The 25,559-nt window shown below is 32.7% G+C and overlaps 1 protein-coding gene and 1 long non-coding RNA gene across 2 annotated transcripts; one reads left to right on the top strand and one right to left on the bottom strand.

The window, feature by feature from the left end:
• Positions 1–1,266: 1,266 nt before the first annotated feature.
• LOC125611552 lies at positions 1,267–18,375 on the bottom strand. The gene is made up of 3 exons (XR_007341765.1): positions 18,151–18,375; positions 10,690–10,829; positions 1,267–5,930 (listed from the first exon to the last, which is right to left on the bottom strand). It is a non-coding gene; the product is annotated as an uncharacterized LOC125611552 (long non-coding RNA).
• A 44-nt stretch (positions 18,376–18,419) lies between these two features.
• Sec61g (SEC61 translocon subunit gamma) lies at positions 18,420–24,809 on the top strand. The gene is made up of 4 exons (XM_015490349.2): positions 18,420–18,573; positions 20,022–20,121; positions 21,667–21,769; positions 24,661–24,809. Exons 2-4 carry the CDS (start codon positions 20,028–20,030, stop codon positions 24,668–24,670), a joined length of 207 nt encoding a protein of 68 aa, XP_015345835.1. The 5' UTR covers positions 18,420–18,573; positions 20,022–20,027; the 3' UTR covers positions 24,671–24,809.
• The last annotated feature ends 750 nt before the right edge of the window (positions 24,810–25,559 follow it).

The raw sequence follows: 25,559 nt of genomic DNA, 5'->3' as shown, positions 1-25,559 counted from the left end.
TAAATAAAAAATTCAGAACCAAATAGATGGTTTCTAAAAATAGATTCATTTTCTTTTCATCCTTTCTTTTTGATAGACTGAATACCTCTTGGTACTCACTAATAATCTGTTTGTAGATTCCTTTTGTAGAAGATTTAGTTGCTACAGTGTCCCAAAACTAACAACAAATTCCACTGGCATTTCCTGTATCACATTCATGTGTAATAGAATTTATGCTTCTGTACTGCCCTCTAATGGGTGACTGAAATAAAAACCAAACTATTCCAAAGCACTCTATAAAATAGAGATAAGGCAAATTTTCAAGCAGTTCAATTGGTGAGTAACAAATTGTAGTAGACTTGAGTCTCCCTAATAGCAAATATCTGATTGCAAACTCTTTACCTTTTTTACTTTTATTAGTGACAACAACAATTTAAAAGCTCTTAATAAACTTTTGAGATGTTTAAAGGATTCATGGTGTAGTTATTGGATGAAGGCAATAATTAAGTACTATATAAAATTTCCAGAAGCACCTGGAAAAGAAAGTATTGAGGAGATAGTATCAATGACTTATTGTCAATGCCAGGCAAAAATGGAACTTAATTTAGGAAGAGACCATACAAATACTCATATGCTTTCTTGGAGTAATATCGCCATCTTGTGTATTTTCTGGCTATTTCTGATTAAAATATAAAAAATATGTAAAAAATATAAAACATTTTTCAATATTATTTAATAAGGAAAATTTGAATTTTTGTTTCAAGATTCAAACAAAAGTGTACAAATACAGTTATACATACTTATATGCTTAAAAAAACAACTGCACTGTGGTATAATTATCAGTCAACAAAATGTACCCTCCTCAAGTATGTCAGTCCAAGGAAGTTGTAACCAATCTATACACACCCAGGCAATCACTAACGCAATCAAAATCTAGAATGTTTTTATCCCTTCCAAAATTATTGTTGTGCTTACTTACAGATACTCCCCTTGCCAGCTCCAGGCCACTATGTGCTTTCTATCACCATAGGTCAGTTTTGACATTTTAGAATTAAACATAAACAGAATTATATAGTATGTGTTCTTGTGTGTCTATATCAGTTTGTGTTTTTTTTTCATTCAACATAACATTTTTGAGATCTATTCATGTTACATCTATCTGTACTTTACTTATTTTTACTATTGAATAATATTCTCTTTTGTGAATATATCTCATTTATTTACTCATTCTCCTTTATGAACCTTTCAATTTTTTCTAATTTTTGACTATTATGAATAAAATTGCTATGAGAGGGCTGGGGGTGTAGCTCGGTGGTAAACTGCTTGCTTAGCACATGAAAGGCCCTGGATTCCATCCTCAGTGCTGGAGAAATTAAAAGATTGCTATGAAAAAAATGTGTGTAACAAGTATGTTCAAATGTTCTCATTACTCTTGGTAAAAACCTAGAAGAAGATTTCTGGATCTTAGAGGAAAAACAAACAAATAAAACCCCAAAAAACAAAGTATCTTCTAAAATTGTACCATTTTACATCCCCATAGCAAACAACAAGTGTTCTAGCTGAAACATGGCCTTGTCTATATTTGGCATCATCATTCTCTTTAGTTTTACCCATTCTAGTAGGTACACAGTAATTTATGATGACTTTTAATTTGCATTTCCCTGTTAATAATGCTGAGCTTTTCATGTCCTTATTGGCTATCTGTGTATATCTTTGATTATCTATTAATTCATTTGCTTCCTTTGCTTAATAAAATTGGGTTGTCTTTTAATTATTGAGTTAAAATATTTCTCTATATATGTTCTATATAAGTCTTTGCCAGATATATGTATTGTTAGTATTATTTCCTGGTTTGTGCTTCCTTTTTTATATTTTCAGGATACCTTGAAAGAACATTTTTTAAAGTTTTTGATGCATCTACTTCATCAATTTTATATCTATTTTTATATCGAATTTTATGTCTATTTTTCTGTTACCTTAAAAATCATTGTTTATAATAATATCACAAAAAAATGTCTTCTGTTTTCCTGCATATTTTACATGTTGTTATATTTTAATCTCTGATTCTTTTTCGTGTTTTTTATTTGTTTGTTTGTTTGTTTTTGTGCATCATATGGCAAAGTAGTTAACATTTATTCTTTTTCTATATGGGCATCTATGGCACCAGCACCATTTGTTACAATCATTTCATCATCCTTTTTCCCATGGAATTACCTTGACACATTTTTTTCCCCCAGAACTAGGGATTAAACACAGAGCTTTGCCTGATACTTTTCTTGAAAATCAATTGACCATCTCTGAGTGAGTTAATCAACCCAATTCTGGACTCCCTGTTTTTTGTTTTCTTTTCTTTAATTATTAAACGTTAAGTTAACATGATACTGTCTTGCTTCTCTTGTTCTGTAGTAAGTCTTGAAGTCCTCCAACTTTCCTCATAAATTTTAGGAACAGCCTGCCAACTTCTACAAAACAGCTAGCCGAGAGTTTGGTCGAGAATGATATTATAGCTATCAGTTTGGGAAGAATTGACATATTAACCATGTTGAGTCTTCCAATTCATGAGTATATTTTTTCTTAATATATTTAATTACTCTCAGTAATTTGTTGGTGATTTCCAGTACATTGATTTTGGATATATTTTGTTAAAATTTATCCCTAAATATTTCATGATTTTGATGCTAATATGAAAATACAATGGTGTTTAAAATATTTCATCTTCTAATTTTTCATTAATAATATATAAAACAAACAATTTTGTATATTGGCAGTATGCTGTGACCTTCTAAATTTCGATCATTAGCTCTAATGTAGTTTTTGGAGATTCCTTAGGAATATCTAAACACACAATGTGCCATCTGAAAATTTAAAAAATAACATTTTTGTCTCTAATTTTCTGTCTTGTTTATACTAGTTAGACTGGCTAGGGCTTCCAATATAATGCTGAATGGAAGTGATGGAAATGAAGCCTTGTTATCAATATTTGAAAAAATAAATTTTCTTTTCTCATCTAATATGATATTTGCTGTACATATTTAAAAAGTGATATCAGTTTGAGAGATTTTCATTTTATTCCCATTTTGATGAAATTTTAGTTATGAATGTGGGCTAAATTTTATCAAATGTACTTTTTATTCTTGCGCTGAGGAAACAAAACATTCTCTCTCCCTTTCCCATTTATCCTATTAATATGAATTGTATTGATTTTTCAAATATTAAGGCAATTTAGCATTTCTAATAAAAATCTCAGTTAATCATAATGAATTATGTTTATTATAGCTAGCTGGATTCTATTTGTTGATAGTTCATTGAAAAATTTTATATCTATCTTCATGAGTAATATTGGGAATATTAGTGTTCAATTTTCTTTAAAGTTATATGTCTAGTTTTGAAAACAGAGTAATGTTAGTTGAAAAAACTGAGTTGGAAAGGATTCCCCCCTCCAGAGTCTGAATAATATTTATTTTTATTAAATGTTTGGTAAAATTCCCCAGTGAAGACATTTGGGCCTAAAGTTTTCCTTATATGTTTATAACTTATGAATTCTATTTCTTTATACATAAAGTTTTTCAGACTTTTCTATCAATATTTTTTGTCTTATAAGGCATTTGTTCCTTTTTTCAAAATTATCAAATAGACTAGATTTGTTTGTACTATTCTATTAGTACCTATTTGATGTCTATAGAATTTGGAGCATTGTTTTCTCTTCCATTCCTAATAATGGAGATTTATATTTTCTCTTTTATCTTATCAATTTAGCAACAGATTTACCAATACTTAATTTCTTAAAGAATCTTCCTTTTAGTTTCATTGATTTAACTATTGTCTGTTCCAAGGGACAGCACTTTTTCTCTGAAGGATTAAAGAATAAATATTTTAAGTTTGTGGGCCATTCAATTTGAATTGGCAGTACTAGACAATAAGTAAATGAGTGAGTGGAACTATGTTCAAACAAAACTATTTTATAAAACAGGTGTCAAGCCAGTTTTTTCCCTGTAAGCTGTTGATTTGCTCATCCCGACTGTATTAATTTCAATACTTTTTACTTTTTTCTTCTTCCTCCTTTTAAGTTAGTATCTTATTTTCCAGATTTCTAACATAGAAACTTCCCAATGGATATAGAATTCTAGGTTCATATTTCTACCACTTAACCTCTACCCTCACTAGCAGCTTAAAGAGGTGATTCTGCCCTTTTTGTTTCATATGACATGTATGCTTTTGGTCATAACTTTTTATCCATATATGTGTGTATGTTTATTTTTTAATTGGCTATTTTAAGATAATAATCATTTTACTCAGTGGTATTCAGAAATTCCACTGTTAGCCTTGGCCTTGTTTTTTTTTTTTTTCATTTTTTTTACTCTTTATTCTGTTTGAATATATTTTTTTAACTTATTGGATCTGTCAGTTTTCATCAAATTTGGAAAATTTTGTGTTTTTTGATGTCATCATCCTATCTTGAAATCATCTTCAGTGGAAATATTTATACTGTGAAAAACAGGGCTACAAATCAAAGCTCTTTCTCCCCACCAGAGTCGGTTTTAAAAATTTACCAGCATGCTTTGGTCTGCAGGTCATTATGTTTGGTTCATTCTCAATCTTTTCTTTCTATGCTTTAATTATGGTAATTTTTATTGTTGTGTTCAAATTTATTGATCTTTTCATCTGACATTCTACTTGGGTAGGATACCTCTAGTGAGGATTTTCCCTTTTAGATACTGTATTCTTTAGCTCTTAAAGTACTATTTGGTTTTTGCTAAGATATTTTCTATTGATCTGTTCATTATGTTTATTTTTCTTTAAAATCATAGGGCTTATTTTAAAATAAATTTATTAAAATTTATTAATTAAAATTTTAAAATAAATTCATTAATTTTATAGTCATTCACTGACAATTCCCTCATCTCTGCTATTTCTACATCTGTTTCTAATGACTGGTTTTTCTTCTTGTTACGTCGCATTTTTCTTTTTAAATAGTTACTAATCAATTTTGAATGTTTAGCCTAGATTTGTTCCTTCTTTTCTTCTTTTGTATAAGTATGTATGGTAAATTTAGTTTTATTATTGAGATGCCAGCCTTCTAAGGTTTCTACTAAATGTTCCATAGAGTCAACAATGCCTCTCCATTTGGTTGGTCAGAACTTAAATATCTCCCAGACCTTGGGTTCTCTGGGAATCATAACTCCTGGTCATTGTTAGCTTAACCTTGTGGAGTGGTATCTTACATAAACACATATTGGTTTTCATCAACAGACTCAAAGGGAACTCTTTACAAATTTCCAGAGGTCTTTCTACATCCAGCTCCTTCCTCTATGCTAGTGTGCCCTAGAAATTCCAGCCATCTCAGGCTTCTGGATATCTAATAATTCACATTTTCTGCATCAGATTCACCTCCCTATCTTATGACTTTGGTTTGAAAAGGGATAATTTTAAGATTCTATTTTTTTGTACTCTGACTATGGAAGTTTTGTACTTCTTGTTCCCTAGTGTCTCAAAATAGTTATTTCTTACATTTTATTCAGTTGTCATTTAATAAGTCTTATTATGCTTTTCCATCATAGCTAGCAGCTAAAATCACTGTACACTTAAACAAACCAATGATATTCCTTCATCTAGGATATACCAGTGTTTTTGACAGGGCTTCAAATCACACTATTAAACTTAGGTTGAATACATTATGAACAATAAGAAGTTAAAATCCATTGTTTAATACCAATTATAACTGAAGTAACTGGGTACTAAAGTAGTTATTCCTTGGTACTAAATAATTAGAATGGAATAAACTAAACTGAGAGATAGGTGTTAAATTTCTCTAAAAATAGCTATAAACTAACCATACAGGGAGGGCAGTAGAAGTGGTAGAGAAACAGATAAAAATAGAAAAATACTCTGACCTGGGAGTTAGGAAGCTTGGTTCAAAAACCTCTGTATTTTCCTCATTTGCTTCTAATTGTCTGCAAAAAAAAAAAAAGACAATTAAACTCTTTATTCTATAAACAATCTTTCTGGCTTGATAATTTTTGCTTCATTTTTTGTTCTTTCCACTGTTCTTAGCATTATCACATGTTAATTGGTGTAATATCCCTTGGCTAGAACATTGATCTTCTCAGGAATGGTAGGTGCTAACAGCAGATCAGGACACTGTGAGAAGATATAAACAGGACATATCAAACTCCTTCTTGTAATAAATTAGATGTCTCTATATTTTCCATGGTAAAAGAATTTCTGGGCAAAAGGATTACAAGATATTAGAGCCTGATATTTTAATATCCCATCTTCTTGTTAAAATAAAATCATTGTGAAATAAAAGTGAAATCCAGAATTTACCTGCTCCAACATTTTGTAATAAACAATAATTAACAGCACCAAAAAGCCAAGGGGGAAACCAAATAAGAAAAAGCATACAACTTCATGCCATAAACTTCACCAAAAAGAAAGGGAAAAACAACATAAAAGGAAAATTCTGGCATAGCTCCCCAAACTTAATCCTAATCACCAGAACGAGTGACCAAAATATTGAGAATTTCCATAAATATTTCTTACTTTGGAAAAAAAAGTAGACTGAGGAGCCAAGTAGAAAATAATTTTTCAAGAGTAAAAACTGCTACAGCATGACACTGATCCAAGAACAGAGGTAGCAGAGATATCAGCACATTTGGAACTGAAAGAATAGTCTGTGTTTTCTTCCACATTAACTGTGTGCACTCTGGACCAAATGAATCTCAGAACAAGACACTGGGTCATATTTCAGAGCAGAAAATAGAATATGCATCCTTAAGTCAAAGAAACATTGAGAGATAGGCCTATGTCACTTTCCATTATTCTCAGATGACAGAGAAGGGGATAAAAGCAATACATAGATTCCAAAACAGGACTCTTAAAAAAACACAAAGGATACAAAGGTGAATTCACTTACACTATAGATAGCAAAGGAAAAGTCAAACAGAGCTGCCTGTGTTTGGCATATGCAAGATTTTTTAAAAATCACATAACTATTATTTTCTTCATTTTTTAATTTTAAGTTTTTGTAATAAAATTTTAAAAGATATTTAAAATTATATAAGCATAGTACTGAAACATATATACATAGAGATTAAAATAGACAGATAACCTAGTACAGTAGAAAACTCAAATAGAAGGAAGCTCTCTATAAATAATATCTGGGACAAAAAAAGGATAATAAGGACATTAACCACATAACATTATTTATAATCAATAAACTAATTTAAAACATAGAATGAAATAAAAAAGGTAAGTTATACACTAAAGAAAAACTTGAGAGCCAAAATACCAACATCAAAGAATGAATTAAAAACAAGACACAGAACAGTTAAAACCTGAATTAAAAAGTATAAATAACGGGGCTGGGATTGTGGCTCAGTGGTAGAACACTCGCCTAGCATGTGAGAGGCCCTGGATTCGATCCCCAGCACCACATAAAAATAAATGAATGAATGAATGAATGAATGAATAATAAAGGTTTTGTGCCCAACTACAATTTTAAAATGTTTTTTAAAAAAGTATAAATAAGCTTGGTTAACCATAGTACAGAAGGAATAAAATAACACAGTCAAGAAAAATACTATCAAGAGTAAAGAAAAGTTAACAAAAGTTCAATCTCCTTTAAAAAGATATCCTAACAGGTCAAACAGAAAACATTACAACATGTAAGAATAAAAATTTTCCCTGAACCAAAGTAAAAATCAAATAGTATAGGGGAAAAAATTATACAGAATATCACTTTCCAATGAGGTAAAGCCTGTCACTGAATTTCAGGAGTAAAAAATAATTCTTTAATCACATATAGAAAACAAAAGATGGAAAACTTTTTAACAACAGATTTCCCCTTAGAAACAATTAGTGCTGGAAAGTAATTGAACAATTATATTTCAACAAAGTCAAAAGATACCCACTTTTAATGCACCTAAGTCACTGAAGTATAAAGCCAGTTGCACTCAAACATACATGTACTCAAGAAATATCATGCTCCCAAACCCCTTTGAAAAAGAAAAGAAAGCCAGGCGTGGTGGTACAAGCCTGTAATCCCAGCAACTGGGGAGGCTGAGGCAAGAGGATCAAGACTTCAAAGCTAGCCTCAGCAATTTAGTGAGGTCCTAAGTAACTCAGTGAGAACCTGTCTCTAAATAAAATACAAAAAATGGATGGGGATGTGGCTCAGTAGTTAAGTGCCTCTGGGTTCAATCCCTGGTATCAAAAAAAGAAAACAAAAAGAATAAAGAAAGTACTTAACAATAAAATCTAACTGACCAAAAACTATCTTTAAAATTAAGTTTAAAAACTGTAATCCATTTTCCTAATGTGAGTTTTCACAGAGCTCTCCTCTATAAAGTTAATTCTACATGCAACAGTGGAAAACATTTCATGATTCATTTCCTTTGAAATTATTCTGTGTGAACAAAAATAATACTTGTTTGAATTTTTAATATTTCTTTTAGGAAACTAACAAATTTTACTCTCTGTATGAACTTACATGGGATGCCATAACAGAGTACCAAAAAACAGGTAGCTTCAACAACAAAAGTTTATTTTTACATAATTCTGTGGGCTAGGAATCTGAGATCAAGATGTCAGCAAGGTTCATTTCTTCTGAAGCCTCTCTCCTTGATAGTAGGTAGTCATCATCTCCCTGAATCCTATCATCCCATCTCTATACATATCTTTATTCATTTTTTCTTTTTAAAAATGACATAAACTAAGTATGGTGGCATTTGCCTTGTAATCCCAGGTACTTAGGAAGCTGAGGCAAGAGGATGGCATATTCAGCCTGGGCAACACCAAAAATCAAATAACCCAATCAATAAACGGGCTAAGGAACTGAACAGATACTTTTCAGAAGAAGATGTTCAATAAATCAACAAATATATATACATAAAAAAATTTAACATCTCAATTAGAGAAGTGCTAATCTCAAAACTACACTAAGATTTCATCTCACTCCAGTCAGAATGATAGTTTTCAAAAATACAAGCAACAATAAGTATTGACAAGGATGTGGGGGAATAGGTATACTTATATTGCTGGTGAGACTGCAAATTGGTGCAAACACTCTGGAAAACAGTATGGGTATTCCTTAGAAAACCTGAAATCAAACCACCATTTGACCCAGCTATCCCAGTCCTTGGTCTATACCCTAGAAATTTTAAATCAGCATACTATAGTGATACAGCCACATCAATGTTTATAGCAGCTCAATCGACAATAGTTAAACTGTGGAACCAACACAGATGCCCTTCAATAGATGAATGGATAAAGAAACTGTGGTGTATATATACAATGGGATATTACTCAGCATTAAAAGAGAATAAAATTATGGCATTTGCTGGTAAATGGATGGAATTGGAGAATATCATGCTAAGTGAAGTAAGTCAATCCCCAAAAAAGCCAGAGGCTAAATGTTTTCTCTTATAAGTGGATGCTGCTCCATAATGGGAGGGGGGCATGGGAACAATGAAGGAACTTGGCCAAAGGGGAGAGAAGGAAGAAGAGCAGGCATGGGGATAGGAAAGATGGTGGAATGAGATGGACATCTTTACCCTAGGTACATGTATGACTGCACGAATGGTGTGACTTTACATTGTCTACAACCAGAGAAATGAAAAGCTGTGCTCCATTTGTGTACAATGAATTTAAATACATCTGCTGTCATGTATAACAAATTAGAACAAATTAAAATAGTACTGGGGATGTAGCTCAGTGGTAGAGCACCCCTGCAATCAATCCCCAGTACCAAAATAAATTAATTAATTAAACAAAGCACCAGTCATACTGCATTAGGGCCTATCTTAATGACCTCATTTTAACTTAATTAGCACTTTACCGATATTATCTCTCAAAATAGTCACATTCTGAGGTACCAGGGCTAGGATTTCAACATAGAAATTTTGAGGGGACATAGTTGAACTCATAATGTTCTTCTCCATAACTTTATGTGAGTGGATAGTATCATATTTCATTATTGAAGCCCTGAGGAATATAATAAATAGGTCAGAACCCCTTCGCCTGTTTAAATACATCAACTTATTAGGACTAAGTTCATGGTCAAAATCATATTTTTCAACTCCTTTGTCTTGGACAAGTATTGAACTTCTCAGAATCTTGATAAAAATGATTTGAACAAGTTGTATAGGTGAAAAGTACACATCTCAATGTTGCTTAATGTTGTTTTAGAGAGAGCATAAACAGTGAGTGACTAGTTTCTCTCCATCTCCTATGGATCTTAATTTTTATTTTAACTTTGTACTAGACTTGTTAGAGTAGTTTTGGGTCTATAAAAAGTGAATAGAAAGTATAAAGTGCTATTATAATTCTTTACATATCCCCTCTGCAGTTTCTCCTGTTATTACTATTTTGTATTGCTTTTATATTTGTTATAGTAAATACATTAATACTGATATATTTATTATTAACTATAGACCATAGTTTACATTTGGGTTCACTCTTTGTACAGTTCTACAAATTTAAAAATATATATATAGTGTCATATATTCATTATAGTATATTATCATATAGAATTGATTTCAACTGCACTAAAATCTACTGTACTTCTCCTGCTCTTGCTCCTTCCCTCATTTCCACTCAGGTCCCTGAAAACCAATCACTGGTCTTTTCACTCTAAAGTTTAGCCTTTTCTAGAAGGCCATCTAGTTGGAAATATACAGTATGTAGTTTTTCAGACTGGCTTATTTCACTTACCAATATGAATTTGATGTTCTTCTATGTTTTTTCATGGTTTGATAGCTCATTTCTTTTTAGCATGGAATAATATTCTATTGTCCGGATGTATACAGTTTATTCATTCATTTATTTAAGGACATCTTGTTTGCCTTCACATCCTGGCAATTAGGAATAAAGCAATTTATTATAAATTATATATTATTAATTAATAATATTAATTATTAATATAAATTATTAATATTATAAAGCAATTTATAAATAAACATTTATAAATTTTTGTGTGAGCATAAATTTTCCTGTCATTTAAATAACTAAGGAGCACAATTGCTGGAGAGTATGATGGACTACATATAGCTTTGTTAAGAAAATGCTAAGCTGTCTTCCAAAATTGCTGCACTTTGCATTCTTATTAGTAATACACAGAAGTTTCTGTTGACCCACGACCTTCCCAGAAATTGTCTGTGTTTTGGATTTTCAGTTACTCTAATAGGTCTGTAGTGGCACCTTTTTGTTTTAATTTGCAAATTCATTGATGCCCTGTGATGTTGACTATCTAATCAATATGTTTATTTCCCATCCATATACATTCTTTTGTGAGATGTTCAGAGATTTTGCATATTTTTAATTGTGTTTTGCTTTCTAATTGCTGAGTATAAAGAGTTCTTTGTGTATTATGGATGGCAGCCCATTGTAGATCTGATTTTTAAATACTTTATCCCATATAAGTCTATGGCTTATATTTTCATTTTCTATGCAGATTTTTGCACATTTTAAGATCAAACTGTTTTAGTCATATGGATACTAGTATGGAGGTTCCTCAGAAAATTAAAAATAGAACTAAGAGATGATTCAACAATCCCACTATTGGGCTTATACTCAAAGGAAATGAAATCAATAGGCTGAAGAGAAGTCTTCATTCTTCATGTTTATAGAGTCCTATTCACAATAGCTAAGATAGGAGTCCTTCTAAGTGTATATCAACAGATAAATGGATTAAGAAATGTGCATGTATACATAATGGAATAATATTCAGCCATACAAAATAATGAAACCTTGTCATTTTTGACAATACTGAAGAAACTGGAGGACATTATGGTAAGTGAAATAAGCCAGGCATAGAAGGACAAATACTGTATAATCCCTTCCATGTGTGGAATCCAAAAAGAGCTGGTCTCAATGAAGTTGAGAGTAAAATGGTGGCTTCTAGAAGCTTTCTGAGGCAGACAAGTTGGTGATAAGAAAACTGGACATTCACATGGAAAATAATTAAATTAGACCCTGATTTCTCACCATTTAGAAAAATCAACTCAAAACGAATTAAAGACGTAAGTGTAAGACCCCCAAACACTAGAAAGCATAGGAGAACTATTTTATAACATTGATCTGACCACTGATTTTTTTTGATAAGGCCTCAAAAGCAAAGGCAACAAAATAAATGAGATTGTATGAAACTAAAAGGAAACAATCAACAAAGTGAAGAATTGACCTAAAGTATGGGAGAAAACACTTATAAACTACATATCTGATAAAGGGTTAATAGTTAAAACTCATAAAGAACTCAAACAACTCAACACAAAGAAAACAAATAATTCTATTTGAAATGGGCAAAAGACATAAATAGAACTTCTCAAAAGAAAGCATACAAATAATAGGTACATAAAAAAATGAACAAAACAATGACAAAAGGCTTACCTAACCACTAAATATCAAGGAAATGCAAATCAATTTCACAAAAAGATATCACCTAATACCTGTTAGAATGTTTATTATCAAAAAGAAAAAAGATAACAAGTGTTGGTGAGGATGTAAAGAAGGAAACCATTAAACACTGTTGGTGGGAATGTGAAGTAAAATGTTCAGTATGGAAAACAGTATAGAAGTTCCTCAAAGCATTAAAAACAGAACTACCATATAGCCCAGCAATCCCACTTCTGGAGATTATATATCCAAAAAAATGAAATTAATACATCAAAGAAATATCAGCATTTCCATGTATATTACAGCACCATTTACAATAACCAAGATAGAGAATCAACTTAAGTGTCTACAACTGATGAATGGATCAAGAAAATGTGGTATGTATAAACAATGGATTACTATTCAGTCAAAACAAGGAAGGAAAAACTGTTATTTTTGACACCTTGATGAAATCCTATAACATTAAGTAAATTAAGTAAAATAAGCCAGGTACAGAAGGACAAGTACCACCCACATGTTGAATCTAATAAATTTGATCTCAAAAAAGTAGAGAGTAGAAGAGTATGTACTAAGGAATGGATGATTAGAGGGGAGGGGTAAAAGGAAAACATTCATCAAATTTAATTCATCAAATTAGGAAGGAAGAAAATAAAAAATGCACCTAGATAGCTAAATATTTATAAATGAGAAGTGATGGCTAGGGGCTGTGGAGTAGTGGTAGAGAGAACAGGTGGGTGCGTGGGGGGGAAATGGGAAATGATTATCCATAGTCATGGAGTTTCTTTTTTATGTTATACACATGCTTAAAGGTTTTTGCAGTAATGGTTATACAACTTTGTTGCATACTACAAACTACTGACTGTACCTTTTAAGTGGGTGAATTGCATGATATATGGATTACATTTTTAATAAAGATTTTTAAAACAAAAAAAAAATAGCAGCACTGCACAATGGAAGATGCCTCAAACACTGAATGATTGTGCCAAACATCACATCCCTATTTCAAATCCACTTTAGACCACTGTCATGGAAAGAAAGAAACACTAATAAACCAAGTTGTGTTGCAGCAGTCAGCTAACCTACAAAAAACATGCAGGGAAAGAAGTTCATTACAGAAAATGTGAAATATATACACAATGGAGTATTACTCAGCCATGAAGATGACTTTATGCCATTTGGCAGTAAATGGATGATCTGGAAACTATTGTGCTAAGTGAAATAAGCCAGTCCCAAAAGCCAAAGGTTGAATGTTTCTGCTGATATGAGGGAGAGTACAGTGTCAACTCTATGACCTCTAAGGGAGACTGTTTGGTGATATCTATCCAAATTTAAAATGTATGTGCCTTTTAACCAGTCATCCTACTTTGAGAAATTTATCCTACAAATGTTATTTGCATATGTGTGGAATTATATGTGTTCCACGTTGCTCACTGCAGCATTGTTTATGATAGCAGGAGAATGGAACAATTTAAATGCCTCTCAACTGGTCAAATAAATTATAGCATTAAAACAGAATACAATACATTTTTTTAATTGAGAAAAAAAGAAGTTCATTACAGAGACTAGGAAGTAGTCAGAAAAAAATCTTTTCTAAAAGTTATGACAGGAGCAAAGAGTTTCAAGAAGAAGTAGTCAAATAAAACTGTTTACTAGGATTGCCAACATAGGGCTAATGGTAACTAATTCTGTGCTATCTGTATATATCAGATTATCCTCACTACCCTATTCTAAATTGTGTTTTTGGCAAAATAAAGAGAATAAATTTTTCACAGTACTTGAAATGTCATGTTTTCAAAACAGGTTTGTGGGGAAAGAAAACTATATGTAATCCAATCTTATTTAACTCTAAAATATTCTGTTTGAAAGACTCTTTGTTCCTATGTACAGTCTTGATTTTTCCTGGGGAACTGTTAACACTTCTAAATTTTATATTACTCTAACTGCAGGTCTATCATATATAATGTCTGCACATCACCTTCTCTTCTAAAAAAAAGAGCTCTTTCCATTTTGCTTTGATATCAATGAAGTAATACACAACAAAAAGGCAGGAGCAATGGAGACATTGATTCCTCAAAAATTGTTTTAAACTCTTTCTTTCTTTAGGCAGAGGTCAAGAATCAAAGTGCAACATTAATTCAGTTTCTGATATTTTAACTGAGGAACAATTTTAATTTTTGTCATGTATACAATTAATTTACAATTATCACTTGTGTAAAAACAAAAATTTAAAAAATTTATTTAAAATCTGTGTGTGCACTTTTTTCCATCTCATTATAATTTTTTTCAAAGAAAAATTTAAAATATTCAGCGAATATCTAAAAACTCACAACTAAGAATCTGAATTTAACATTTTGCCCTATTTGCTTTATCACACATAGGCCCACATATCTTCTACCCAATGAGGAATCTACTTTTGTTTTTTTTTTTAAATAAAGTTAAGTTGTAGATACCAGACACTTCACTCCTAAATATATCAGCAGTTGTATCATTGAATTAGAGTTCATTATTTGCTTATAGTGGTGTTTTATTTCTTGAGATAGAATGCGTAGACCTTAGGAGTACTTTTGCTATGAATGGATATTTTTGTTCTCCCCCAGATTCATATGTTGAAGCCTTACTGTGATGGAATTTGCAGATGAGGTCTTTGAGAAGTCATTAGGTTAGGACAGTGGAGCCTCCATGAAAAGGCTTTGTGTTCTTATAATCCCCTGTCCAACGTATGAGGATACAATGAGAAGATGGCCATCTATAAATCAGGAAAGGGGTCTCTTCCAAGAATCCAGCCATGTTGCTACCATGATTTCCAACTTCCAGTCTTCAAAACTGTGAGAAATGAATGTTTGTTTTTTTTTAAGCCATCTCAATTTAATAACCTGTTTCCATTTCAGAGCATTACATTCACTTCCAGGCCTCTTATCCCCCTTCTTAATCCATATCCTCAGAGGCAAATGCTGTTACATTTTCTACCTACATTAATTTTGCCATGTCTAGAATTTCCTATAAATGGAATTGTGTAGTATGTATGCTTTTGCATAGGCTTCTTTCATTTTCCATTTATTTGTTCTTTTTATATATACATGACATTAGAGTACATTTTGACATATTATTCATGCAAGGATTATAACTTTCTATTCTTGTGGTTGTATATGAAGTGGAGTTAAACGGGCCGTATATTCATATATAAACATAGGAAAGTTATGTATGATTCATTCATTTCCCATTTTAAAAAATATTTATCAATGTTCCTTCAAATAGCTTTCCCCTCCTCTCAATTATGGAGTAGAATTCCACTGAGAGATTACAACTGTATATTTTATCTATTCCACCAGTGGTGAACCCCTATTTCTTTTAGTTTTTAAGGGTGGGGTTTTTTTCTCTTATGACTAAAGCAATAAATAAATATTCGTGTGCATGTCTTTTTGTGATTTTCATACATCTTTATTGACTATACTAGAATTGGAATTGTGGGGGTATAGATGTGGTGGTGCATACTTATTGTTATTTATAACAAGCTGCTAGATCTTTTACAAAAGAACTATGCCATTTTACACTCCTACACTCACATATGAGGGTTCTGATCTACCTAAATTTTTGTTCAGATTTGCTACTGTCAGCCTTTTTAAACACTCTTATGAGAGTGTAGTGAAATCTGGCCGTATGATATGCTATCATATCATGACTATTCCATCCAAATGATTTTCTAATTTCCTGTTATTTCTTCTTGACCCGTGGATTATTTTAAAATATTCTGTTTAATATATTCCCCAAAACTTGGCAATTTTCTTCTTATCTGGTTTTTATAGATTTTAATTTAACCTAACAATAGATAGAGAAAACAATATATGATTTGAACTTTTTAAGACCTATTTTAAAATAAGTTTTAGGATCATAGCAAAATTGAGAGGAAGGTACAGAGAATCCCAGATACTCCCTACTCTTGACACATATATATCCTATCCCATTTTCAACAGCTCCCATGAGTGGTATATTTATGACAACTCGTGACTCATAATGATACATCATAATCACCCAAAGTTCACAATTTACATTAGGGCACACTCTTATTGTTGTATGTCCTACAGGTTTGGGAAAATATATGATGATAAGTGTCTAAAGGAGGACAAGATTTTGAATGGCCTTGGTGTGTGCAGCTCTTCCTCCTATGGGTTACAATTCTCAGACAGTATATAACATCCTGAGTTAAGAGGATTATATAAAGAGGTTATATAAATCTAACTTGGACTATTTTCATCTTGCCTAGTATAGGATGTCCTACACTTGAGCCCAGTGAGCTCAGAGTGCCTGATGCAGAAAACTCAAGAGTAATTTCTGGGTTCCTTTGCTGTGGTGCAAAGTGGGGCATGTGAAGATAACAATCCATCTACTCTAGGCAGCCTTCCAGAGCTTTTGATGGCCTACTCATCATATATTCTAGGCTTCTGAAAGTTCTCCCATCCTATACAAGTGATAAGTTTGTTTCACCTGACATGTTGTGTAAATGCTCTTGTTTTACCACTCATTCTGTCATCTGAGTATGTGCAAAACCTCTCAACAGACCTGAGAACCTGTGCAGTAGCCACCACTGTAGTATCAGCAGACTATATTCACTCTTAATTCCTGTGTTCTATTTATCCCTTCTGGCCCCAAGTTTGAAAACAGCTGATGTTTTTACTGATTTAGTTTGGCCTTTTCTAGAATGTCATATAATTGTAATCACATAGTACAACATCTTTTCATATTGGTTTATTTCACTTTGTAATAAACCTTTTTCTATGTCTTTTTATGGTTTGATAACTAACATTTTAGTACTGAATAATATTCCACTGTCCAGGTATATTAGTTTATTTACCCAATGACTACAGTTTGACATGGTGGTTTTATTTAGTTTTCCCATTTCTGACCACTCTTTCTCATTTCCTGCCTTTATTCTGGTTGTGTTATTTCTTTTCATACTAACATATTACTAGCTTTTCTGCTCTTTCTTTGCAGTATTTAATTTATTCTGATGGGGAAAGGAGGGGGGGCATATCATAGCCTTAAAACTACACCACTTCATGAGAAAGTTTCAATAATAGTTCCATTTACTACTTCTATAGCCAAAGGCTGTGTTTTGATTGGATTACATTTGCCACTTTCAAAATCAATGGCTGTGGCTCTGAATTCAAGGAGAAACTATAAATCACACATTGTGGGTATATAAACACAACTCATCCAAATATCAAGACTTATTAATTGTCCAATGTGATAATTTTAGTTACTCAGCAATCATGTCATATACGTATATTGCAGTAACAGTGCATCAATTTTTTGTAGGCTTTTCAAATACGTGATAGTATGATTATGGTTTTTTTTAAAAAGAGGTTTTTTGTTTTCCTCCCTTCCCTCCTCTACCCCTCCCTAACAAGATTAGGGAGACAGTGTTCTTTTCTTTCCCTAAAACACACCCACTACAGGAAAGAGATTCCTGCTAAGGATCTGAAAAGTGAATTAACAAGTGAATCCTAATACACCATCAGTGCACCTGGAACCCCTCCCTACCAAAGCACAATTGGAATGTGACCCTTGAAGAGTTCCTTTAAACACTCCCCTGCCCCCATCAAGAGAGTCACAGCCTTTTTTACGGGAGTCCCCAGTGTTTCTCCTTTGGTAGCAAAGCAATAAACCTTCTTTTTCTTTTTTCTTATACAATAAGGAGACACACATCCAAGCAGGACATCAGGAAACAAGAACTTTGAAAAGACGTTCATTATCCTATCAAACGGGAATCTATCTTGGATTTACCCAGTTAGCGGCTACTAGAGAGCAGGCACCGCGCCACGCCGCAGGGGGCTTTTGCTGTGAACTCAAATAGCCTAATCACGCTGGTGGGGTGCAGGAGAGTGTACCAGGTACTTAGCGGAGCAAGAACTCTGAGGAAGCCCACGAAGTGTGGAAGAAAGGCAAAGTCCAGCAAAGACCACCCTCCCTCCCTTCCGGGAGGCGAGGCTAAAACGCAAATCGTGATGCGCCTGCGCACTGACGGCTCAGCGTAAAGAACCAATAGGACAGATGGGTGGGCGGGTTGTAGGCCGATACTTGATTTCCGGTTCCGGTGGACCTCTGTGAGTCGGCTGCTGTGCTACGTGTCTTTAGCATCTCTAGTGGCAACCGAGCCGCTGGGCCCGTGAGGATCTTCTTACCTGTAGGAAGGGGCTAACCCGAAGGGTAAGGGGGAACCGGGCCTGCCGGGACACCAGGCTTTTGTGGCTGGCGTAGGCGGGCTTCTGATTCCTACGGAGGCATTGGTGGGCGATGAGAGGATCCACCCGTTGAGGTCTGAGTCTGGATCCGGTCCCAATTTACCTTCCTGCACCGCCTCCAGTGTAAACCTAGACCCAGAGCCGCGTCTACCCAGGGCTGAGTTCTGGCCCATGGCTCAGCTTTGTAGTTCCTCATTCTTTGCCGTCTCTCAGAGCGAACTCTTAAAATCTGGGGGGCTTCCAGTGTGTGTGGTCAGAGATGAAGGCCTGCCGCCTGCATGGTTGGCAGTGTGTGTGTGTGTGTGTAATCCTGCCTTATAAAATTTCTGTATATAGGTCTAGCCCTGCCACCACTCCTTGTGGTGTATAGTAGTGGAGTTGATCTAGTTTTTAAATGAAGAGATCGTGGTGGATTCTTGAATCTCCTCAGACCTTTGGATGCTATGTTCTTTGAAGTGAGGGTTTTTTTTCTTTTTTGGGGGGGGGGGAGAAAGTGTGCTAAGCATTTATCACGATGGCTTTGATTACATAAAGTTTAAAACCATAGGATTTCGGCAAAGTTAGAAAATAACCGTTATTGTGTTTTTTGTTCCAGAACATTTTCAGAATTTCTAATAACTCGTGTTTAATTACCCTAGGCGAGGAAACTGGACCTTATAGAGGCCAAGGATTTGAATCACTATCTGACTACTGTTTTAAGCACTAGAAATAGAGTTAAATACCCTGCCCTTATTAGCTCTTTTACCAATGTCTTTGAATGACATTTCTATTAGCTTAATAAGCTCTCAAAAGAATCTATATGATGAAGTACATAACCCTGTTTCCTTAAAAGCTGTGTGCACAACTAAAGGTTTGGAGTTTATTAGTCTTACAGAATCTGGATCCTGCTTTTGCTAATCTTTGTGGGTTTGAAAATTTTACCGTCTGTCCATTCCACACAGTACACTCTGTATAGTGTGTAAGCATGGTTTATAACAATAAGGTTGAAATTTACGTTTTCTTTCATTTAAGGCTCTTAATTTCTGAGTAGTTTAAAATAAAATACAGAAAGTACTTTTTAGATCCTCGGATAGTTTGCTTCTTAGCAGAAACATTGAATGAGGAGTGGGTAAGGAATAGGATGTGTTGTCAGTTGTGTAACCTTTTAATAGAGAAAGCCCCTTTATATTAAATATGATTCTTTGTAAATAAGGATAACATCATTTGATCTGATGCTTTCCTGGAATTTACAAAAAGAACATAAATTAAGACCTTGGAGTCTGCTTTTTTTGTTTAGTTTTGTTTTATGAGATGGAATAGAATGTCAGGCATGAATTCATGGCTGGTCTCATTTACATCTTTATGTAACTTAGCAAGTCTTTGTTATGTGATAAATAATATTCCTGAGCAACTTTTGTTTGTTTGCTTAAACAGGCAATCATGGATCAGGTAATGCAATTTGTTGAGCCAAGTCGGCAGTTTGTGAAGGACTCAATTCGTCTTGTTAAAAGATGCACCAAACCTGATAGAAAAGGTAATACCTTTAACATGAGAGAAAAAGTTAAAAATCTTTGCATTTTTTTCTAAGCATTGAATTTAACATATTCCAGATTAGCATCCATTGCATTCCTTTCATCAGTATATGATTTATTTTGTTTTATTGCTTCAAAACATTATCACTTTTTAAATTGTATACAGTCTTCTAATTTTTTTTGTTCTGTGTTTTTCTTTTTGTTTGCTTTTTTTTTCTTTTNTTTTTTTTTTTTTTTTTTTTTTTTTTTTTTTTTTTTTTTTTTTGCCCCCCCCACCCCCCACCCTCTTGGTGTACTGGGCATGGAACCCAGAAGTAGTCTACCACTGAACTACCTCCTCAGCCCTTTGTTTTTTAATTTGGAATAGGATGTCTCACTAAGTTGCCAAGCTGCTCTGCTCTTTAAGTTGTGATCCTCCTGCATCAGCTTTCCAAAATCTGGGATTACAGGCATGCAGCACTGCTTTATATATTTGTTTATGTATTTTAAATGATCTAAGTTTAGTTATTACAGCTTTACTTTGCATGTTACACTGAAGTTAGTCATTTTATAATTTTTAGAATTTTTATATCTTTTATATTACTTCTCTGGAAAAATCTCTAGAGCCTTCTCTGCTCTATCCCCACCCAGTGAACAAAACTTTTAACATGAAACCAATAATATAGGTTGTTGCCAACCTAGAAAGTATATTTTGTCTTGTGTCATGATTCATGTGTTAAAAGGTACAGCAAAAGTAATATACTTTTATTCATTGAGTTAGGAACTCGGGATATAATACAAAATGTAATTTAATATTATGTGTAATACTATATATAAATAAATACGATAGGGAACAGTCCTTGTTCTCATGAAGCTAAGAATCTATCAGAGAAGACTGTCATAAACAAGACACTCCAATTGTGTTTTTAAATTACTGCTGGGGTAGGAAATAGGGAAATACTAGGAGGTCTGGTTCATTTAATGTAAGGACTGACCAAGTCAGGAGGTCACGTAAAAATTTCCTGAGGAAATAACATGAAACTCAGACATACCAGAATTGAAATCTTTTTATAAAATTGTGCTCAATGTAATTTGATTTTTTAAAACCTTAATGTTGGATTCATTATGATATACCAGAAATTTATCATTGTTTCAAATATACCAAATATATACCGAAATTCTGATTTTATAATTAGTATGTTAGAGTAAAAATTGTTGCATTGAAACATTAAGAAAAATACCATGTGTTCTGTCTTCCATCCTTTTTTTTTTTTTCCTTACTTATTTAGGTCATTTGCTGAGAAAAGCAGATATTTTCAGTGCTTATTGATGAATTCACTATGAGAGACCTACACTTTCAATTCGTTTCCTTAAATATCAACAAAGTATGAAAATTTAAAACTTTTCCAAGTATTTACTATTAGTAGGTATATATTGGACAGGAGAAGTTCCTAATAGGTATATAACTAGAATTAATAAAAGTTTATTTATATTACTGATAGTTTTTTCCCCCATACTTTCAATGACAGTGCAAAAAATTAATGTGAATTTTATGTTTTGAAATACAGAATTCCAGAAGATTGCCATGGCAACAGCAATAGGATTTGCTATAATGGGATTCATTGGTTTCTTTGTGAAATTGATCCATATCCCTATTAATAACATCATTGTGTAAGTAAATTTTATAGAACAGACTATATTTAAGAATGAATGAAAATTGAAACTATTTGAGTTGAAAATTAAGTCTATTTTATTAATACTGAGAGCTATCTCTTGACTTCTTAATGTTGTAAATATTTACTGATATTTATTATTTATATTATATACAGTTTTAATATCAATTTTGTGAGCAAGGCTGAGTTTTCTTTGATAACTGAAATTTTTTAGGGTCATGGAAGTTACTTAAAGGGATTCAATATGTCATAAAGTATTCAGTGACAGAACCAATATTCAAGTACAATTTCTCGTTATACTATGTCTTGTGGATTTTCAAGATGCAAAAAAAAAAACCCTTTCTTTATTTGAAAATTATTATTTTGATACAGTTCTGACTCTGAACCAGATTGTCTACATTCTTATGGTTAGTTTTGTTACATGGTTAGTTTTGTTACTAGGCGGTCATAACTTTGTGCAGTGTCTTAGCTTTTCTGTGTCCAATTCATTCAATGAGGATAGTAGTTCTTACTTGCTTTCTAGTAAAGATTAATGACTTAAGCCATTTAAGGCCTTGAGAAAATGATGTGGTTAAGGATTTAAATGGAAATTATTATTGTAATTAACTACTATCACTAACAGTAGGGTATTATAACCTTTAGGTATAAAGAGGAGGAGAGAACACTGAGAAATACTGAGATCTCTTTGTTCTTTTCCAAAGGCTTTTGCTTCTTAAATTCATTGCAAGAAAAATATTGTCATTGGAACACCTGATGAATCTAATTTTCAGTTTTAGTTAAGTTAGTGGAAGGTCTTGATAGGAGTTTCAGTACTTACTCTGTGATCTTGTGTTCATATTACTTTCTTAGTCTCATCTGCAGTTTGGGGGTTATAGTAACTCTCTTTATTTTATGATGTCTTAAAGTCTGCAACAATTATTTAGACACGTTTTTTAAACTCAATCTCTTAAATACTAGGTATTTTGTCACTGATACTGGTGGAGGTTGTCTTATAAATATAGGTGGATTTCTTAAGTAAATTATAATGGTATTAAGCAAAAGTTTCAGAAAGTGATATTTTAAGATCATGAAGAGTTGTAGCTGTAAGGAACCAAGTCACTCAAATCTCTGTCAGTTCAGAAATCCTTTTTATGTTACTAATGAGAAATGTTAACTCTGGAATTGTGGAACCTTGGAATGAATACCAAATTAGAATTCCCAAACCCTAGACTGTTTCTGGGCTATAGTTGCCCAAGTAAAAAGGTGTAATAGAGTCTCCTGTCAAGTCCTTCTTTTTTTTTTTTTTTTAATACTACGTTTTTCCCTACCCACACTTAGCAGTGTATTTTTATCTCTCTTGCCAGACTTCACTGTCTGCCTTAGGTCATACTTAGATATGTCTGCCTGTTACATTAAGATTATGAGTTCTGAGTAAAACCTGTTTGGTTATTTAATGTTACATAAATATGTGATATATTTACATAAAAATAAATATATTTATAAATACACACACAAACATATATGTATATAGTAGAATATAGTCTAGTGTTATCTTGTATCCATAAAGCCCTGAATAACTGTTAGTTTAATTAAGTGATCAACTACAGGTTCTTTATCTTTTTCAAGTGGTGATGGTGTTAATAATATAGAGAACTTACCCTGTGCCACAGACTGTTCTTGTGTAATCCTCAGGAAGGAACTGAGACATGGAGAGACTAACTTAAATTGTATGGCTCATAAGTGGTGGAATAGCATATGAAACCTTTGGGATGCTTGTTGCTTAGAAAAACTTTCTTCTAGTTAAAAAAATTATTTCAGGGCTGGGGATGTGGCTCAAGCGGTAGCGCGCTCGCCTGGCATGCGTGCGGCCCGGGTTCGATCCTCAGCACCACATACAAACAAAGATGTTGTGTCCGCCGAAAGCTAAAAAATAAATATTAAAAAAAAAAAAAAAAAAGAAGTTTAAAAAAATTATTTCAGTGTTAAGAGTTTAAGTCTATTTTTAGATACTTTTTACCATAAAGTGAAGACCAAATAAAGTGTTTTGTGAGATAAGAAAAATATACTCTTTTCATGTTATGCCATGGAATCATAAATCACTGTTTAGTTCAGTGATGGAAAAGGAAATGTAACCAGAGGCTTCCCTTTGACTAGACTGAATTATTGTGACGTCTTTTTTTCTTTACAATTTTTTCCTCCTTATTTTACAATTATATCATCAAAATTAATGCCCACAGTACTATAATTTAAAGGAGTTGTGCATTGCTGGTCTGTTAGTTATATCAGTCTAATTCAATAACATAAGCTTTCATCTAGTAGTGGGATTATTTTTGTTTATTTAGTATCATAGTTTTAACTGTATATCCAACATTATAATTTTGTTTGTTTTTTGTGTTGCTATTTTTCATGGAGCTAGGGATCCACATGCTAGGCAAGTGTGCAGCCACTGAGCAACATCCCTAGCCCTATGCTTTCAAAGCTTAGGATGTCTTCTGCAGAAAAGATAACTTTGATTTTCATATAATTAAAAGAGGTTTTTGAATGATTGTGGCACAGTGTAGTGGGTGAGAACCATTGTGCTAGTCTGCAGTCTTTATTTTGAACTGCCTTGCTGACTGTATCAACCATTTTGTATTATAATTAATATTTGTTGTTATGTTCAGGAAGACATGAGTATTGTGAGTTTTAAAATACATCTGTTCAAAAAAACATCATCACTAGGGACTTTGCGGTTCTAAGATTTTAAATCTCAGTGTGTCTTTCTTTTATGCTTACTTGGGGCAAAGTTAGTTATAGCTCTCAAATAACTGGTTTTTGATTCCATATTATTATAGCATGTTGCAGTTCAAATAATTTTACAATTAAAATCTCATATATACTAAAAAAATTCCATTTTTCTTTCTTTTACAGGGGTGGCTGAATGCTTTTTGACAAAGCTTTTCATCTTATGGATTAGTGAACAAATGAGGGTTTAAATGCTCATGAAGTAAAAGTTTGCCTGTTTACTTTTTTCTTCTGAGGTATTTTCTATTGCTAAATTAAAACCATTTCAAAAGAAACAAACTTCTCTTTTTTTCATCACAGACATCAGATTTTAATGATAGAAAATAATGGCTGATTATTTTTTTTTGAATATTTTCATTTATAAGGGAAATGAACAGGTCCTGTGAAATAGCAATATTAGAGTGTTCATGTGGCTATAAGAAAGTACCCAAGATTGGGTAATTTATAGATAATAGAATTTTTTCCCCCTACAATTCTAGAGGCTCTGAAGTCCGAGATCCAAGTACCAACATGTAGTATCTTCAGGGAAATAAAAATACATTGACGCTTTGACCATCACATATCTTAAGGAGACCATAAAGCCAGCTTTTATTGATAGTTATTTAGCTCCTTAAAAGAATAAAAAGGTGTATGCATGTGTGTATATTTTATGAGTATTTTGGGAGGTACATGTACATGTGTACATCTGTATGTATACATGTATACAAATACACATGTTTATATTGAGCACATATGATGGAAATTAATCCAAAATACAAACTTTGCTGCTAATCATATTTTTTGTAGGATAAAATGAATCTGAAAATTAATTTTTTTGACATAGAGAATTATAAATTCCTATTTATAGCATACATTTGGACTGCTTAGTTATTTTGGTGACTTCATGGGTAGATAAGGTATTACATAAATATTTTGTACTTATCCATGTATATAAAATGCAATTTGACCAAGAACTCTGGTGATAGAGCAGAATAATCTTCATAAACATGAATTGAATTTCTTAAATAAGAAAAAATAGGGTTTTT

Source organism: Marmota marmota, unplaced genomic scaffold (assembly GCF_001458135.2).
Source record: "Marmota marmota marmota unplaced genomic scaffold, marMar, whole genome shotgun sequence".
Classification (NCBI taxonomy): Eukaryota; Metazoa; Chordata; class Mammalia; order Rodentia; family Sciuridae; genus Marmota; species Marmota marmota.
This window is presented reverse-complemented; position numbering and strand designations above follow the sequence as displayed.

Bases quoted from the DNA above. Each gene is read 5' to 3' on its own strand.
- Sec61g (XM_015490349.2), top strand. From the start codon at position 20,028: ATGGATCAGGTAATGCAATTTGTTGAGCCAAGTCGGCAGTTTGTGAAG. The intron at 20,122-21,666 runs GTAATACCTTTA...TTTGAAATACAG, and splicing joins CACCAAACCTGATAGAAAAG to AATTCCAGAAGATTGCCATG.